General features: G+C 53.2%; 1 protein-coding gene across 8 annotated transcripts in view; it reads right to left on the reverse strand.

Moving 5' to 3' along the window:
• Positions 1-18,732, reverse strand: part of DOT1L (DOT1 like histone lysine methyltransferase) — a 51,944-nt gene that overhangs the window by 27,025 nt on the left and 6,187 nt on the right. For 5 of the 8 annotated variants that reach the window (XM_043466058.1, XM_043466060.1, XM_043466054.1 and 2 more), the window contains exons 2-7: positions 14,541-14,584; positions 6,789-6,863; positions 4,410-4,473; positions 3,692-3,920; positions 2,447-2,541; positions 1,935-1,997 (exon numbers count right to left, since the gene is read on the reverse strand). In XM_043466058.1, coding sequence (XP_043321993.1) covers positions 1,935-1,997; positions 2,447-2,541; positions 3,692-3,920; positions 4,410-4,473; positions 6,789-6,863; positions 14,541-14,584 — 570 coding nt within the window. Of the gene's footprint in view, positions 1-1,934; positions 1,998-2,446; positions 2,543-3,691; positions 3,921-4,409; positions 4,474-6,788; positions 6,864-14,540; positions 14,585-18,732 lie in introns of those variants that run through there. The other 3 variants (XM_043466057.1, XM_043466055.1, XM_043466061.1) reach the window with 3 other exon arrangements.

The raw sequence follows: 18,732 nt of genomic DNA on the forward strand, positions 1-18,732 counted from the left end.
TTTATAATTTTAAAACCCTGTGTTTTAGGAGGTTGTGAGGTCTTAGGAAACCGGCAAGCCATCCAGGAACTCTTGTCAGCATGCCAGTGGGACTGGGGACAGGACAGGAAGAAGTTTCTCGGAAAGAGAAATGAACTGGACTAACTTCCCTCAGCCTGAGCAACAAACACTAGAGAACTGCAGGTGTGGGAGGACACGGGGGCCAGAGGTGACACCCCTCACCTTTCACTGAGGGGAAGAAACCTATAAGAAATTCCACCAAGAGAAAGGGGAGGGGAGTTGGGCCCACACTGCAGATGGGCAAGTCCTGGCCCAGGGAAAACAGGGCAGAAGCAGAGGATAGCTGACCTTGCGACATGGGGTCAGCATCACCTGGACGGCAAAGTCATACTCTCAAGACAAGGAAACCAGTATCCCCCTGGGCTGCAAATACCCACAACAAAAAGGAGCTATTCCCAAGGTCAGATGGGGTTGACCTCAGGCCTGGAAGGCTGGCTCAACCTTTAAATCTTCTATTCTATGGAGTAAAATGAAAACAATCAACAACCACAACCACAACAGTCACCCAGAAGTAACACCAGCAACTACAGCAAGGCTGCAGATAAAGGCCTTATCATCTGTTAACAGACCACAAAGTCAACTGCTCACCTCCCCAAGTAGCCTCACCGAGGCAGGAGAATGAGGCTGGAGGCCTGAAACTACAGGACTCTGGGCTGACTCCCACGATGCTATCATGGTTGTTGCAGGGGGCGGGGGGCGCGGCAGTGTGGAACAGAGCAGAGCAGAGCACCACTGAGTATGGCTGCTGATGACACAACGGAGATGGCTCAGCAGAGAAGGGCAGTCTCTGCAGCAGATGGTGTGGGACGGCTGGACGTCCACTTAGAGAGAGATGAATCTAGACCAGACCTCACACCCCTCGAGAATTATCCCAAAAGAAACCACAGACCTAGAGATGAACTGCACAATCAAGGACCACCTACAAGATATCTTAAATTCAGGTGAGCTGAGGCTGGACTTTCACATCAATACTGAGGGTGCAATCCCTGAAAGGAGAACCAGTCAGGTGGCTCCAGGGCCAAAACCCCCTCTCTCCTGCTGGCCCCCCACCCCCTGGAATCACACGCACCATTCTATTCCCTGAGGCAACAAGGAACGCTAGCTCTGGCCCCACAGCCCCCGTCCCCCAGGACCCTCAAGAGCAAGACATGAGCAATGTTAGGAACCTTCGGAGGGACCAGGAAGACCACTTCACAGCCAGGTGGAGCTTGGGGCCCTGGGGGACCTGGGATGGGAAGTGAAGTGTGTGCTGAAGAGCCGGTTTGGGACCTTCCCCCTGCGATGCCCCGGCCACAGTCCTGCAGATAGAGGCTGCATGGCAGCCCTATGTCCACAGGCCACTGAAACCTGCAGTGGCTGACAAAGCCCTGAGCACAGAACGTGCTGGAGCTGAGAACATGGAGTTGGACACCCCAGGCAGGAGCAGAGAGAAGCCAGAACATCAGGATCCAGGAGCAAGACCCAAAGAACCTCGGCGTTGAAGGCCGAGCTGACGGATGCAGGGAGAGGGGCACAGGGGCAGCGGCACCAGGCCAGCTCATTGGTGGGGCCTTACTGCTGCGGGGAGGGGGCAAGCAGGAGAAAGATGCCCTTGGCTAGCCCACACCCCACCACCCCCACATGTGGTCCTGAAAGAGCCGGTGCTCCTGAGGCCTCATTGGGTGCCCAAGGAAGAGAAGTGGGGCAGAGTGCAGGGCCGGAGGAGTCGACTGCCTACAAGACCCACAGCAAGGAGGATGCAGGTGGCCTGGAGGCAGTGAAAGTGGTGGGGAGGGGGCTCCAGGCAGGGAAAGGAGGGGGCGGCGGGTCAGGGGAGGCGGCGCAGAGGGCGGGGCTGCACCCTTAGCCGGGGGGCATGGAGCGATGGCACTCACTGTGTATTCTGCATGCTTTTTTCCATACCATTTCATCCACTTCCTGAACTCTCGGTCCATGGTCTGCAAAGAGCCAAACCAGACAGCCCGTCAGGGACCCGGTGGCCAGGAGGGCGCCCCTGTCCTCCCCGTGCCCGCCCCGCTCCAGGGTTCCCGGCAAAGGAGCCTGACTGCAGGGAACCAGAGTGGGCAGGCGTGCAAACCACAAACTCTAAACGGTTTCCCATGGCGACAACACCACTCAGACGCGCACTCCTCAGACCTTGCTGCCTCCTCTACCCCAACCCCCAGCAGACGCTGGCACAAGGGTGATGCCAGCTGACCCCCAGCGCCAGGGGAACCAGGGGACACGGCCGCAACGGTCTTTCAGGGACACATGAAGCAGGGACCCCCTCCCCCACCTTCCCTTAACCCCAGCACAGACTGCCCGCTATCCTGCAGGTCACTGCACACCAAGGCTGGAAACAAAAGCGACACAGATGTTGCCGCGCCCGGGGCCCAGAGCCACTCACCTCCGCGTACTTGGCTGGGATGTCAGCTTTCTCTACACCATAGTGATGTTTGCAGTTGGTGGCCGCAGCAACCTGCAGCACGACCTGGCCCACCCCTTGGGGTGGGGGGGGAGAGAGAGGTGTCAGACGCACAGCAGGACACATCCAGCCGCAGGGGCCATGACTACAAGATCATCAGGCAGAGGCCACGGCCTCTCGGCCAAAGTCCCCAAGTGCCCTCTGGGGTCACAGAATGTGTTCAAATGCCCCAGGCCATGGGCTGAGCACCACTCCTACCCCCACCCCAGCTGTGCTCCATTTCATTACAAAGATGCTCTATGGCCACCCAACTGGGACCTGCCATGGTCCACGGCTCCACGGGGCATTCACTGTGTACATGCGGACACGGCTTTTCGAGGCACAGTGACCCCTGGGAGGAAGCCCCCCCGCAACCAATGAACCATGTTCCACCATCCGCCTGAGTCAGGAGCAGCCCAGAGTGGTGGCGGGAGACCCCACACAGCACACGCCCGCAGGACACGGCAGGATCTGTGGGCACTTAGCTCACAGACAAAGGAGGCTTCTGAAACTGTCCCTCCTTGAACTCAGGCCACGTGCACTTAAAGTGTCAGGAGCCCCAGGAGTTCCCATTTTGAACAGAATAGAGTCCAATGATGGAAACAAGCCTCTATTCGGAAACATAGGGTAAACAGCGAGAGGACATGGGGTCCCTCCCGGGGGACAGGAGAAGCTAGGGGACCTGGGGTCTGAGGAGGCTGGCAGTTTTCAGAAATAAGCCTTCTGACACACAGGAGAGTTTTACAGATTTTTCTAGAAATGACCTTCGACCATGTGCACGATTATTAGAATATGAATTGTACACTTAAGAGTTTAAGCCAATGACAATGCCACCAGAGAAGCCACCTTTGTCCGTCTGCAGGGCCCTTCTCGAGTGTCGAGGCCACGCCATATGGGACAGGACCTTGGGGTCTGTGAGTAGGTTATGGGGGGCAGTGGAGACCCCAGAGTGCTGTGCTTGGGGTTCCTGACGGAGCAGCCCAACCACAGGCCAGGGAGCCCCTTGGGCAGCCTGTCACCTGCACAGTCCCACCAGGACAACTTGGCCCGTGGCTTCTTCATTCAGTCAACATGGCACACCCATGGGCGCCCACCAGGCCCCAGCACCCAGAACCTCTCCTCATGAGGAGGCCATCCTGTAAGCACAAGGAGTGGGGGAAGGGGTAGGGGGGAAGAGCCCCCACCTACCACTGCCCAGGTCCACGAACAGGTCATCTTCAGTCATCTTGATCTCATCGATCATCTGGGCGACCAGGTCGAAGGAGGTCTCCCCATACACCTCTGGGGAGAAGGGCTCATAGTTGTTGAGCTTCTCAGGGTCGGTCACTGAGTGGTTGTAGACCTGCTGCAGGATGTGCCGCAGGAGCCCCGTGGACGGCCGTGTGTTCAGCTTCATGGGCTGTGTGGTGCCCTTCCACTGTGACAGGGCACACACACAGTTTGCAGGGCCACACCACCCAGCCCACTGCCCCACCCCAGTGGGGACACGAGTGCGCAGGAGCGTGTGTGAGCCTGCGTGTGAATGCCAGTGGTGCCAACCTACGTGCATGTGTGTAGATGGAGTGTGTGTGTGTGTACAGATGTGTGGGGGCGTGCCCCACCAGCTGGTCTGTTCTGGAGCCCAGAGCACCCGTTGGGGAGAAGCCCCAAGAAGGTTCCCTGTCACCGGCTGGCTCAGCATGGCTCCCAGGGCATCCACAAGGGCCGGGATCGCCTGGCAGGCAATGTGGCCAGTTCAGCCCCAGCCATCTGCATCAACACAGTTCCGGCCCCGGGCCATAGGGTCCACACCCTGGGACACTGCAGACCCCACACCATGACTTGATGGGCAAGGAGGGGGCCTGAACCACAGCTCGGGGAGCTGAGACGATGAGACAGGTCTGAGGTGAGGGTGAAGGCCACCTACCAGCTGGTGGATGCTGTCGATGGCCCGGTTGTACTTGTCACAGAGCCTCTGCATACTCTCAAAGCTAAAACAAGCAAGGGAAGGCACTGGTCACTGCTGGGCTCAGGACAAGCCACCAGGCCTCAGGGGAGGGGGCAGAGGCCATGGGGCAGAGCCTCAGTTCACTGTGCCCTGAGGGCTCAGGTGAGGAATGAGCTTCACAGCTGTTCACAGAACAAGGCAGGTAGCCCAAGGTTGGCAGCCCAAGGCTGGCCTCACCCCCCACCTGTAGATGCAGCAAGTCCCGCTGTCCCAGGGCTGGGGGACAGCTGGGTGCCAAGGGCCACTGCAGGCAGGGAGGGCTCCCGGCTCTGCCAGTCGGGTGGGAGGGAATGATAGTCAACACCCGACCCTGCAGAGGGGGTTAGCACCCGCCTTCCTGCAGGTGTGGCTTCCATTTACCTAACAATGTGAACTGCTGACACTCGCCCAGATACAAGCGTCCGTGTCAGAGATCCAGCGAGGGAGTCGTCGACCTGGCTTCTCCCCACACCAGGGGGTAGTGTTCAATGGGAGTCCCCAACCCAGGTTCTCCCAGAGTTATCTGGGGCATCCATGTTTGTCAGTGCCGGCAGTGGGCAGCCCGATGCCCACCACACGAAGGGTTTGCCCTGGCGTCTGTGCTGCACGGAAGAGGGGGCGGTCACTTGGGGCATATCTCCTAACGCCACCCACATGCTGGGGAGCAAGACAGCTGCTCCCCAGTGAGCACCAAGAGCCCGGGGACCCCTGAGATGTATGCAGAGACTTGGGGGGGCACCCACCCACAGCCTCTCCCGACCTGCATCAAGACCCCTCGACCCTGGGCCCTGGATGGACCCCAAGAGCTTAAGTGCACTTCCTTTTCTAACAGAAGCAAAGGGATCTAAACGGACCCGTAACCACATGGCATGTTCAGTCTCTGAGAATAGCAGCAGAAGCTGAAAAGCCAGAGACCTTGAGAACAGGAAAGAGTAGACGTGGGCGAGGCCAGTGAAGCCTCACATAGACAGACAGCGAGGGGACACGTGGCTCTAATACTCCAGGAGCGGGCTGACATGATGAGGTGGGAAACCCATTCTGGAGGAGCTAACTGTATGCTCAGGGGAGGAGTCCAGTCCAGTGCCAGCCCAACAGGAACCCTGGGAACACAGGCCAGTAGTAGGCGGCCAGGGCAAGTGCTGACACTCCTGTCTCAGGGAGCCGTCCTCAGGGACAGAACACGCACTAGACCCCGATTCCTTCCTTGTGTTCCAGCTTCCACGTCCCCGTCAGAGCCCCTGACTACACCCTGACACACCTTCTCCTGGGAGAATGCGCACACAGGGAGGCACAGCGCGAGTGCCTGGCACCTGGGCCCAGCCCTCACAGACCCCTGCTCGGGGCAGGACTCTGAGGTCACATGGGTTGCGGGGGGTGGGGAGTCGCCATCAGACTGCGCCTTTCCTCTCCCAGCCCTGAGTCCTTTCAGTCTGCTTAAGAGCGCTGAAACCCCCCCTCCCGTCCCCCCGCAAGCACCTTGGAGCAGAAGCGCCTCTCAACACTCCACTGCTCGAGCCAGGCACTCGGCCCTTGACCACCAGGAAACATGAACCGTGTGGATCTCAAGACCGACCGACGTTCAAGGTTAGCGTCCACAGGCGCCTGCACCCTGGAGTCAGGCCGACACCTGCACCCAGCCACCTGAGCCCGTAACGGCCACCTGTGCCAATTATCGGACTGGGAGGAGGTGGGAAGTGAGGGGAAGGGACTAGGGCTGACTGAGTCCAGCAAGTCCTCCAGACACAGGAGTGAGACCACTCGGCCTGCACGGGGACCCGCAGGCGCCTTGGGGCCACCTTCTCTGTGAAGAGCAGTCACCTAGGCCCATAGCCTGCAAGCTATAAGCGAGCCTGCCAAGAACTGAAAGAGGCAGGAGAGTCTCTCAAAGAAAAACAAAAAGAAATTCCAGGCAGGCATTCCAGACTCGGCCTCACCCTTCCCCACCCACAGGACTCTTCTAGGAGATCCAGGATGTGCCTGAGGAAACTGCAGGGAGCAGCCAAAACCATATGAGACCTGGCTGGAGCTGGGGGCTGAGGCTTGAGAAGCCAGGCCAGCAACAGCAGTCACTGCCGTGGAGAGAGCAACTCCAGCTTTACACACGCCGATCCCACTTTCCAATTATGTCCTCACTCCGACAGCCTCTGCCAATATTTGATAAACATTTCCTACCAAAATAACTCTGTGATGGCTATAGCCAAGTCTAAAAGGAAACTTCCCATCAGCCTGTAGTGTCGAGGAAGGTCTAAATTTAGGCTGTGTCCACACATACGGAGCCCGTCCCTGGTGGAGACGCAGTCCTGGCACAACTCCACTTACCTTTTGGTATCGTAGTCAATTAAAACGTAATTCTCCATAGCAAGCTTGAGATCCGGGATTTCTTCACAGACCCATCTGAAACAGAAAGGAAACCAGTATTAGTGCTCTATCTTCTACTCTCAATGCTGTTCTTAAACACTGTTGACTCTGCAAATACAAAAACAAAACATTCTGGCTCCTCAACTCAAAATGTGAGAGTGGAGGAAGGCGTGACTTCAAAACAAACACTGTAAAGTTTACGACATGTCCTTAGAAGGATGCTGTCCTTATGAATTACACAGGTTTGAAGGTGCTTCACGTTTAAACAACACTGGCCATTGAGAGCTCAATGGATTTAACGTGTTACAGGGTCTAGGACACCAAGCAGCTTAAATCAGAGAGTCTGAAAAGCAACGCGTTGACCAGAAACAAAAGGGAACAATTATTTGAAAAATTAACTAATCCCAAGACAAACAAGAGGGTTTCTTCAACCCCCGGACTTCTCTGGTGGTCCAGTGGTTAGGACTCGGAGCCTTAACTGTTGAGGGCCAGGGTCCAATGCCTGGATGGGGACTAAGACCACCCCCACAAAAAAATGAAAACAAACAAACAAAAGATACTGCAATGGGAAAAAAGAGATGGAGGGGGAGCCTGCTAATCCCAAGGTGTAACCCTGACTGGATCCTGATACAATCTTGAGAAAAATTGTGAAAGAGGAGTCATCATGACAGAGCTTACAGAAAATAAAAGGAAAATAAGGGATATTATGAAAAATGGCATGTCAATAAACTCAACAACTTAGGAGAAGTGAACAAATTCCTTAACAGATGCCAATTACCAAAACCGACACAAGAAGCCAAACACCTCAACAGGGCAACACCTGGCACAGAACGTGACGTGACTTTCTCCCAGAAAGAGACTCCCAACCCACAAAGCTTCGCCGGCGAACTCTGCCAACCACTGGAGAAGTGACAGTGACCCTTCTCAGCCTAGGGAGGCCAACGGTGCCGTACCACCAAAACCAGGGACAAAGCCTTGTAAAGATGCAGCTGTTAACCTGGTAGCCCTCAAAAACACAGACACAAAACTCCTCTAGAAATGTGAGTGAGCTGAAGTCAGCAACACATCTTATTCCAGTGGAGTTTATCCCAGGAATGGAAGGTTGTTTAACACTCTAAGACCAGTCACTGTAATTCACATCACTGAGAGAATAAAGGAGAAAAAAAAAAAATCATACAATTGTCTCAACACATGCAGAAGACACACATGATGATATCAGTTTCTATTCACAATAAAAACTCTTAGGAAACAGGAGTGGAAAGAGCCACCCTCCACCTGATGGAGGGGCAGGGAGGGCTGGAGGAGCTGCTGTCCCTTCGCTGTGGGCTCTACCAGGAAGGGCCCAAGGAGGCCAAGGGCTGGAAAGCAGGGAGGGGCAGTTCTCTCACCATGTGTGCCCGCCCACCCTGGGGACCCTCTGACACACACACTGGCCCTAGTCACTAGGCGACCAGAGCTCCCATGTCAGGGGTCTGGCTCCCCTCTCTGCGAGACCCACCCACAGTCCCCGGGGCTGGCTGGGCAGTGCCAGCTCCCTCAGACCCAAGGGAACCCAAGTCACTGTCCCCATGTCATCAGTCTCTCTCTCTTGAACCCCCTTGGGCCTTCGGAGCAGAGACCTCTACCTCTGGCGAGCGCTTCTCCAGCACATCTGCTTTCCTTGGGAGGGCATCCACACCCCAGCGGCAGGGAAGGACTGGGACCTCCAGCCTTCTACCACAGGGCCCGGACAGTGTCACACGGCAGGAAAAAACCAACCAACAGCACAAAGGCCGGGAAAAAAGAAGCAAAACCATCCCTCCTCACGGAGGGATGCCACACAATTCAGTACATGGGCCAACCTGAAGAGTTTATGGAGAAGCTACCAGAACTTGTGTGGGTTCAGCAAGGTCACAGGATACAGGTCAACTGTACTTACAAATGCCAGCAACAAAGAATTTAGAACAAGAGAAGTTTTATATGTTACTTAAAATAACATTCAAACATAAATACTTAGGGATGATCTTGACTTCTACACTGAAAACAACAAAACACTGCTGACAAAAATTAAAGGCAACATAAATAAATACACAAACAAACAAAAAATGCTCGCAAAATATAAGACTAAATACTGTTAAACGTCCTCCTCAAACTAAACTGCAAAGTGATTCCTCTAAAAAAGTTCAGTTAGGCTTTTTTGGAGAAACAGACAAACCAAGTCTCAAACTGACATACAAGGGCAGAGAATCTAGAAGAGCCAAAATAGTCTTTAAAAATAACAGCACTGGGACTTCCCTGGTGGTCCAGTGGCTAAGACTGTGCTCCCAATGCTGGGGTGGCCGAGGTTCCGGCCCTGGTTGGGGAAATAGATCCCACATACCAAAACTAAAGATCCTGCATGTCACCATGAAGATCGAAGATCCCTTATGTTACAAGTAAGACTCAGCACAGCCAAATAAATAATACATATATATATTTTTAAAAAGCACTGTTGCAAAATTCACACTGCCTTGATTTGAGATGTACTGTAAATCTACAGTAACCAAGACTGTGACAGTGGGATTTTCCTGGTGGTCCAGTGGTTAAGACTTCGCCTAGTGCAGGGGGCAAGAGTCAGACCCCTGATCAGGGAACTAAGATCCCACATGTCACAGGGCAACTAAGTCCACATGCTGCAACAACAGAGCCCATGCACAGCCAACAGAAAAAAAGAATGAGTGTGGTATTGGCAGAGAGGTGAACAGACAGATCAACCATACAGGATATGGAATACAGAAATGGACTAAATTTTTTTTTTTTTTAGACTAAATTTTAATAAATGATTTTTGACCAAAGCACCAAGGCAATGTGATGGGGAAAGGAATATTTCAGTAAATGAGGCTGGAAGGATTGAAAACTGAACGGGAAAAAAGAATCCTGACCTCCATAAACACAAACCCACATTAGACACAAAGGTTAATTCACAATTGATCTTAAAACCTGGATGTAAAACCTAAAACCCCAGACCTTCCCCCAAAAAACAGGAGGCTAACTGCCTGACTGCAAGTAAGGTTCCTGGCTATGCCCCAGACAACTAGCCATCAAAGAATGAGTTGATAAGTCAAAAACTTCATCAAGATGACATTAAAGTCACAGTCAGCCATGCCTATCTCACTGGACACTCGAAGCCACAATATGTTAAGAATCGCTACAACTCAGTAAGAAGACAAACAACTCAATCCCTAAAAAGCAGCACAAACTCCTCTCCAGGGGAGGAGACCAGAGCTCTCTGGGGAAGCGGCCGACTCGGGCTGGGACACAGCAAACTCAAGATGGCTGTGGAGCATCTTGGGGTTCCAGATAGTGAGGCTGTGCTGGGAGTGGGCAGGGTCAAGTCAAAGGGCTGGGGCACAAATCCAGAGAGCCCCCCGGGCCAGCACGCGAATGACTGAGGAGCAAAGCAGGTACACCAGAAGTGGGCTAGGACCCACAGGATGAAACCAGTGCCTAGGGGGAACAGCCCTTCCTCCCAAAAAAGCTCCAATGACTAACAGGGCAGGGGAAGAAGGCAAAACAGAAGAGCCTTTCAAATGCCCTGGTAACTAGTTCTCAGCAGTGAGATTCACTTCCGGATCCTACAATCAGTTGCAAAAGTCCAAGAAGAAACAGGTCTCTGCAGAGTCTCCAGGGATTTCTCCCACGATTTTTATTAATTAAAAAGGGGAAAGCAGGAGCTTCCCTGGTGGCTCAGTGGTAAAGAATTCACCTGTCACTGCAGGAGACACAGGTTCGATCCCTGATCCAGGAAGCTCCCACATGTCACTGAGCAACTGAGCCCATCTGTCACAACTACTGAGCCTGTGCCCTACAGACTAGGAGCTGCAACCACTGAAGCCCAAGAGTCCTAGAGCCCATGCTCCACAACAAGAGAAGTCACTGCAATGAGGAGCTTGTCACTGCAACTGGAGAGTAGCCCCCATTCTCCACAGCTAGAGGAAAAAAGCCCTCACAGCAATGAAGACCCAGCAGAGCCCAAAATTAAAAAATAACTTTCCAAAAAATGGAGAAAACAGTAACTTTACATTAAAGAAACCTGGAAGACAGCACTTCACCACGGTAAGGCATGCAGACGCCATAAGCCTCTGGCTGGGCTCAGAGCTCTTACCAGCAACACTTTTCTGCACCCATTCCATGCTATCTGGAAGGAGACCACACATGACATTTTCATCCATAAGTCTTTCAGTATTAAACTGTAGAAGTTATGGCCTTTTTCTTTCTTTCTTTTTTAACCTAACAATGATGCAACTGTCACACCTAGGGAAAATGCCGCCAGGAATAGTAGAGCATGTTCTCAAACTTGTACTGGGTGTCTGTGAGGAACTACAGCTAACGTCACCTCCATGGTGGAAGACTAAATCTAACATCCCTGCCCCAGAGATGAGGGAAAAGATAAGAATGCAACCTCCTCCCACTTTATCACAAAACAGTCTCAAAGGACCCAGCCAATTCAGTAATGCCAAGAAAAAGAAATAATAGGTGATACAATTATTTTTATTTCCACAGAAAGTCCCAGGAAATGTACAAAACTACTACTAGAATTGATGAATTGCACACAAGGTCATGGTTAACATACAAATATCAATTGTATTTTACCCACAAGTAACAGACAAACAGCACATGAAATTTAACACACAATCCCACTTAACAGTAGTGCCAAAAGCATGAATGAGCTAGGAATAAATCTAACAAATGGTTGTCCAAGACCTCCATGCTGCAATGCCAGAGCGCTGCCAAGAGAAGAGCTGAAAGGCCTGAGCAAGTGGAGACCCATACCATGTTCATGGACTGGAAGACTGAAGTGTGATGGCAAATCTCTCCAAAATGACCTACAGATTCAATACAATTCCCTAATAAATTGTGCAAAAATCAACAGGCTGATTCGAAAATTTACATGGAAATGCAAAGGAGGTGAAATAACCAAAGCAACTTAAAAAGAAGAATAAAAATGGAGGACTTCCTGTGATTCCAAAGCTTACCATAAAGCTGTGGTACTGCCCAAAGGACAGAGCCATGTGTCAGTGGCACTGCAAGAGATTCCACAAAGAAAGCACCTCATACACTGCCAACTGATCTTTCACAAAGGTGACAAGGAAATTCCAGAGAGAGAGGACAGTTTCATCAACAAATGCTGCTGGAACTACGGGACGTCCACATGCGAAGCAACAGGCCTCATGTAGAAGTTCACTCAGAGTGGATAAAAAGATGTAAATGTAAAACCTAAACCATTAAACTTCCAGAAACCATGGCAGAAAATCTTTGTGACCTCAAGTTAGGCACACGTATCTCAGCATGCAAAAAACTGCAAACTATAAAAGAAAAAAGTTGATAAATTAGACTTCTATCAGAATTTAAGATATCTGCTCTTTAAAAGACACTCTTATGAACATGAAGAGACAAGCCACAGACTGAAAGAAAATATTCACAAAACACATACCTAATAAAGGATAAACCGAATGATAATGAATGTTCAAAATTCAATAATCAAAAAACAACCAGTTTTTTTAAAACCAGGCAAAAGACAATGAATGTCATTAATTATTAAGAAAATTCTCATTAAAACCACAATGATACCACCACAGGACTCAAACTGGACCAGCAAAAACAACCCTGTTAACATGCCCTGCCAACGTGGGAGCCACAGGAGCAGTCCTGAACGGCTGCCTGCAGCTTGGAAGGGGCAGCCTTCCTTCAAGCACAATCCAGCAGCCTCATTCCAAGGTATTTACCCAGAATGAAGGTAGACACGTCCACACAAAGACCTCCATGGAGTGTTTACAACAGCTTTATTTACAATTGCCAAAAATCAGAAACCACCCAAACGTGTCTGTCTGGTGTCATCTGGTGAAAGGATGCGCCAATGGTGCACTCCTTAGGAATAAGAAAGAAAAGCCTTTGACACACTTTTTAAAAATGTAAAATTCTAGAAAATGCAAAGTAATCCACAGCAACAGAAAACAGGCTGGGCTGCCTGGGGACAGGAGTGGAGGGAGGGGGCTGACAGGGGGCCAGGCAAACAGGGGTGACTCCTTCTCACACAGGTACAAGGAGAAACCCACACATCCACACTGGCCAGCATGCTCGCTCCAAACAGGTGGTCTCCCTCCTGTACTTCAGTCACACCTTGACTGTCCCAGGAAACACGCGGAAAAAGAGGAAAGTGGATGGCGGCACAGGTAAGACAAACGCCGGGCTGGGTGACGGGCACGTGGGCTCGTCATATACACTGTCCATCTCTGGGCATGTCAGAAATCCTCCAGGAAGAAAAGTAAGATAAGAGAAGAAACTAAACAGGTGGCTGCCATCTTTACCAGTGGGAAAAAGCTAGCTGTGGAGACAAGAGGGAAGGAATGAAGTAGCCTGTAGACTTGAGGATGGGGAGCGGGCCCTACCAGACCCAGAGAGGACCCAGCCACCTAGAGGTTCCAGAGAACCTGGTTCTGGCTGGCCAGCTGCACTCAGTCCTACCGCCCTGCACCACAGGGACACTCCCTCTCTGCAGGAAGCAGGTAACGAGGCCAATCCGCCCCCAGAACTCGCTCGGCCCAAGGGAGGTGGGGGGGGAAGCCAGGCTGGCCAACTAGGAGCCCCTCGTCTAACCACATGGCCTCACTTCCTGACTGACAAGTGTGGGTGCTCAGTCGCTGTCATGTCCAACTCTCTTGTGATCCCATAAACTAGAGCCCACCAGTCTCCTCTGTCCATGGGATATTTTTTCAGGCAAGAAACTGGAGTGGGGTGCCATTTCCTCCTCCAGGATATCTTCCTAACCCAGGGACTGAACCCACATTTCCCTCATCTCCTGCATTGGCAGGTAAATTCTTTACACTGAGCCCCCTGGGAAGCCCCTAACTGGCAGTCTTCTTTAAAAATAAACTAAACTAAGCCGGTCGTAGCACTACTCCACCAACCAACTGGTTTGTGGATTACACTATTAAAAAATGTAGATCCCACATTCTCAGCACCACCCCAGTCAGGCCCACCCTGTGAGAGGCACACAAGACTTCACTCAGTCTCCCAGACAATCCTGCACAGAGGCCCGGCTCGGCCCCGAGACTGAAGCAGACGCGCGCAGGAGGCTGAGCCACTTGGCTGCCAGGGGCAGGACGAGGCCTCCCCCATAGAACACTGCCAGCTGGCCACTGCAGATTTGAGAGAATATAACGGCACGAGCGAGGTGCCAGAGCCAGGAGAGGGTGGTCACAGAACGCCGAGCCGTGGTCACTGTGAGGAGGACGCCCACCAAAAATACCGCAGGGGCCTTCCTCCTGGAGCCGCCCAGGCCAGCCTGCCGGGCGCCTGCCCTCCTCCACACAAGGGGTGGGCTCACATGGGGAGGAGCGGCCCAAACCCAACCCCCCATGACAGGAGAGGAAAGCAGTGATGAGGGGAAGGGGAGGGGGCCTGTGGGAACCTGTCACTGGGGATTCCACCCCTGCCTACAGGAAGCTCACAAAGCACCAGGCCCTGTGCTGAGTCACACCAGGCACCTGAGCCCTGACCCCAGTCACAGTTTCCCTGGGTTCGCCACGGTAACGACGCTGAGGTGGACCAGGTTGGAGGAACAGGGAGGCTGACATGTGGGGGCTGAAAGCAAGGGCCAGGAGCCTGGGGTGAGAGCCAGAGTGCACGGCTAGGTGCTGGGGGCCCACCTGAGGCCCCACCCCCAGGCCCCACCCCAGCAGGTGCCACACTCACCTGATGGTCTCGATGATTTCATGAGCAGCATCGTGGTGTTTGTCCTGAAAGACAATGGGACAGGGTTTAGAGCCGTCCCTCCAGCCTTGGTGACAGTGGCAGCCAGAGGAGGCAGGCGCTCCAGCCCCGAGGCGTTCCCACTTCGTTTCCCCACCCATGGCACTGGGGTCCCTGCCACAAGCGGCACGCCGGCCTTGGGGGTACCCAGCAGGCAGCAGAGAAGGGAAGGGGCTGGGCTGGAGTCCAACCTCCAACCCTCCTTTCCCAAGGCTCTCCTGGGCACTCCTGCAGCCTGGCAGCCACAGGCCTGGCTCTGAGTCCCTGACCCTCTGCAGGCCTCGGCTTCCGTCTGTAAAATGGGAAACAAGGGTCCTGTCACTGCCGGGAGTGGGTGAGCAGCCATCATCCTGCCTGGCCACAGCAGTGACCCCCCAGCCGCTCTTCCCAACGGGCACATCACAGGTCACTCTGGCCTCTCCCTGCAGTCTCGGCACCCAGCGAACTGGAGACCTCGCAGAAACCAAGGGAGGACTTCCAGTGGTTAAGACCCTGTGCTTCCAATGCCTGGTCAGGGAACCAAAATCCCACATGTTGTGCAGTGTGGCCAAAAAAATACAAGTGAGGGTGCGTGCACGGACGTCTGTAACTCGCGACCCCACTTTCACTCTGACCTCGGTGAGGAGGGCCAAGAAAAGCACGGACTGAAACCGGAAGTGAGGTAAGAGACCCAGAGCCACCAGCCCTGCCTGCGGCAGCAACCGCCCTTCTCAGCCCAGGGCACCATTTCCCGGCTTCATGATGGAGGACAGCCACGAGGGCAGGTCGCAGGACAGGAACCCACCCAACTCAGCGCTCCAGAACCACTTTCATGGCCCTAGCCTCATTGGTGTTTAACAGCAGCTCTACTGAGGGATAACTCACACAGAACAGACCCCGCTTTGAGTGTGCAACGTGGTGGAGTCAGTATCCTCAGGGTTGTGCAACCAGCACCTCTGTCTAGTTCCAGAACTTTCCTTCACCCCATCAGCAGACAGGCCTCCCCCCAGCCCCTGAAAACACTAATCCACTCTCTGTCTCTATGGACTTGCCTATTCTGGACATTTGTGAATAGAATTTCAATATGTGACCGTTTGTCCAAAGTCTTAGTTTTTAAGGCAAAGGACAAAATCAACCTTCTATCATGAATATCCTCCAACTTACCAAGGATGGAGCAGTAAACATTCGCCGAACTCCTATCACTTAGACAAGGCGGGGTGGGAGGTGGAGTGCATGCCGTCCAACACTGGACAGTCCTGGCATGGGGTGCCCGAGCCCCAGCTTCACCGCCGCTGACCCAACACCTTGGGGAAGAACCACAGGTGGGAGCAACAGGCCCCAACACCTCATGGCAAACGTCAGAATGGTGGGGGCAGCTGGTAGCTCCTCAAAAGGTGAAACAGGCCCCCCTCAACATAGCAATTCACCTCTGGGTGTCTGACCAAAAGAAGTGAGCACATACAACCACAGCCCCAAACTGGAAATCACCCAAACAACCACCGACAGGTGAATGAATAAACAAATGTGTCCCTCCATGCATGGGAGCATCATTCGGCCTCGAAAAGGAGAGAAGCCCTGACCATGTGGATGCACCCTGAGGACACGATGCTCAGTCAGAGAAGCAGACACAGGACACACAGGGTGTGATTCCACTGATGGGAAACGTCCAGAACAGGCTGATCCACAGACACAGAGAGTGGGTTCCTGGTTGTCAGGGGCTGGGGCAGGAGGATGGGGGGATGTTGATGGAGATGGGGTTTCTCCCTGGGGCGATGGAAGGTTCTAAAATTAGTAGTAGTGATGACTGCACTCAGTGCACAAACCAGGGTACAGCATGCTTGGGGCAGATGAGTTGCATGGTGCGGGAATTATACCTCAATAATGCCATTAACAGGGAATTCCTTGGTGGTGTCTACGCTCTCACTGCTGAGAGCCCGGGTTCAATCCCTGGTCAGGGAGCTAAGATACCCCAAGTCATGTGAGGTAGCAAAAACAAACTAATAACAACAAAATGTCTGGGAGTAGATGTGATATACTTTTAAAAGCACCCCAACCTCAGCAGGAAAATCCTGAGTCTCTGGGATGCTCACAGGTCAACAACATCCAGGAAGTAAAGTCCCCACAGCCCTGGCAGGCATCCCCGGGCCCCTACAGCACAGACAGCAGAGACAACACTACGCTGTCCTGAAGGGTCCATTCAGAGACAAGCTCATACGGACAGTGCACAGGGTCATGGGGCAGCCACAGAATGAGGGGGACGGTCTGGGCCTCTCCACCAATGCTGAGACACTCACTCTGAGGGGAACTCGCCCCGTGGACTGGAGGGTCTCAGGCAGCATGTGGGGGAGCCACAATTCTGGCCCCGTCAGCATTTGGATGAAGCATCTGCAGCAGTCTCCTGCAGACACCTGACCAGATTCCCTGGCCTGCCAGCTCTCAGTTCCTGCCCTCAGACACCATGAGTGGTCACCAGTGTATATTATTCAAGCTGCTAAATTTCAGGCTGATTCATTACACACCACAGATAACCGATAAGGAAGTACAGCCTGCAAGAACAAGTCTGAGAGCCAGGGGAAGATGCAGTAGTGACCAGAAACATTTGATTCCATAAGTTTGACTCCAGTCACCACTGTGAGGTTACAAAACAAGAAGTACCATGAAAGGCCCCATGAGTGCCTGTGTGCAAGAGCCCACACCACGTGGCAGGAATGTGCCCGGCTGTGGACCGTGCTCCCTCTCTGGGCCCTCAGGCAGCCAGGACATGTCCAGGGCCCCTCCTCCTGCAGGGCCTGCAGGGGCTCCTGGGAAGACACAGGGCCTGGAGCATGGTCTCATCTGAGATGAGGTGAACTCAAGCTGTCCCAAGCTCTAACACCAGAAAGAGAGGAGGGAATGGTTGACAACATGCCTCCTCCGACCTCGGAATGCTGCTGCAGGGCCTGTCCAGCTTCCAGCGGCTGCCCTGACCACCTGAATGACTCGGAAGCTCTCACAGTCTCTCGGCTCTGGCCGCTTCTCAGGCTCCACAGGCCTTCAGATCAGAGGAGCGCCAGTGGGGGTCCACATGGAGGGGCTGTCGGGGAGGGACTCTGGGATGATGAAAGAAGATGATGACCAAAAGCTCAGCACCAGAACTCTCCTCGCCTGAGCCTAAGGCCAAGGCTGTGATGGGAAAGGAGGGCAAGGGACAGGAAGGACAGGAGGCCCTTCCAGGGGCCCAGTCAGTAAAAGGACTCACCCAGGACCCCTGAGCAACCAGTGGCCGCATGGCCGCCAGCCCGAGGACTGGAAAGTCCAGGCAAGCCTCACCTTGAGCACTCCAGCTCTGAGCGCTCCAGCGGTGTCCCACCCCCAGCAGGGATCACTGTCAATGCCCCCCCAGGGCACCTGGTACCAGCCACCCCAAGACCAGGGCCAAATGAGTGTCTCTCCTGGGGCCTCAAGACCCACAACCTGTCCCTCCACACACAGGAGCATCACTTGGCACTGCCAAGGGGAGAAGCACCAACACCCGCTTCCACGTGGGCAGACCCTGAGAAGGGTCAGTGAAGGCAGACACAGAAGGTCACACAGGGTGTGATTCCACTGATGGGAAACATGCAGAGCAGGCCAATCCAGAGACACAGGGAGTGGGTTCCTGGTGGTCAGGGGCTGGGGAGGGGGGATGCAGGTCCTTTGAGGGGATGAAATGTTCTGGGATTAGACATGATGGTTGCACAGCTCTGTGAATACAGTAATACAATACAGTAAAACCCACTAAATTGTACACTTGTGGTAGGTGAGCTGTGTGGTGTGAATGTTATCTGGACAAAATAAGAAAGTATTAGTTGCTCAGTTGTGTCCAACTTTTTGCAACCCCATGGACTGTAGCCCGTCAGACTCTTCTGCCCATGGGATTCTCCAGGCAAAAATATTGGAGTGGGTTGCCATTTCCTCCTCCAGGGGATCTTCCCAACCATACATAAAGGAAATTTCATCAATGTGCATTAGAGGATACCCCAGGTTAACCTGTAACTGTCTCTTGAGCCTTTAAATTCTATACCAATTCTCCACCTCTGGTTGGCCAGTTGTTTTGTTTCTTTATTTAGGTTTTAAGGTGAATGACCCAGGGCTATTTGTTTCCATCAACCTGACTTCGAATCTAATGGCATGGTTG

Source organism: Cervus canadensis, chromosome 4 (assembly GCF_019320065.1).
Source record: "Cervus canadensis isolate Bull #8, Minnesota chromosome 4, ASM1932006v1, whole genome shotgun sequence".
Taxonomy (NCBI): domain Eukaryota; kingdom Metazoa; phylum Chordata; class Mammalia; order Artiodactyla; family Cervidae; genus Cervus; species Cervus canadensis.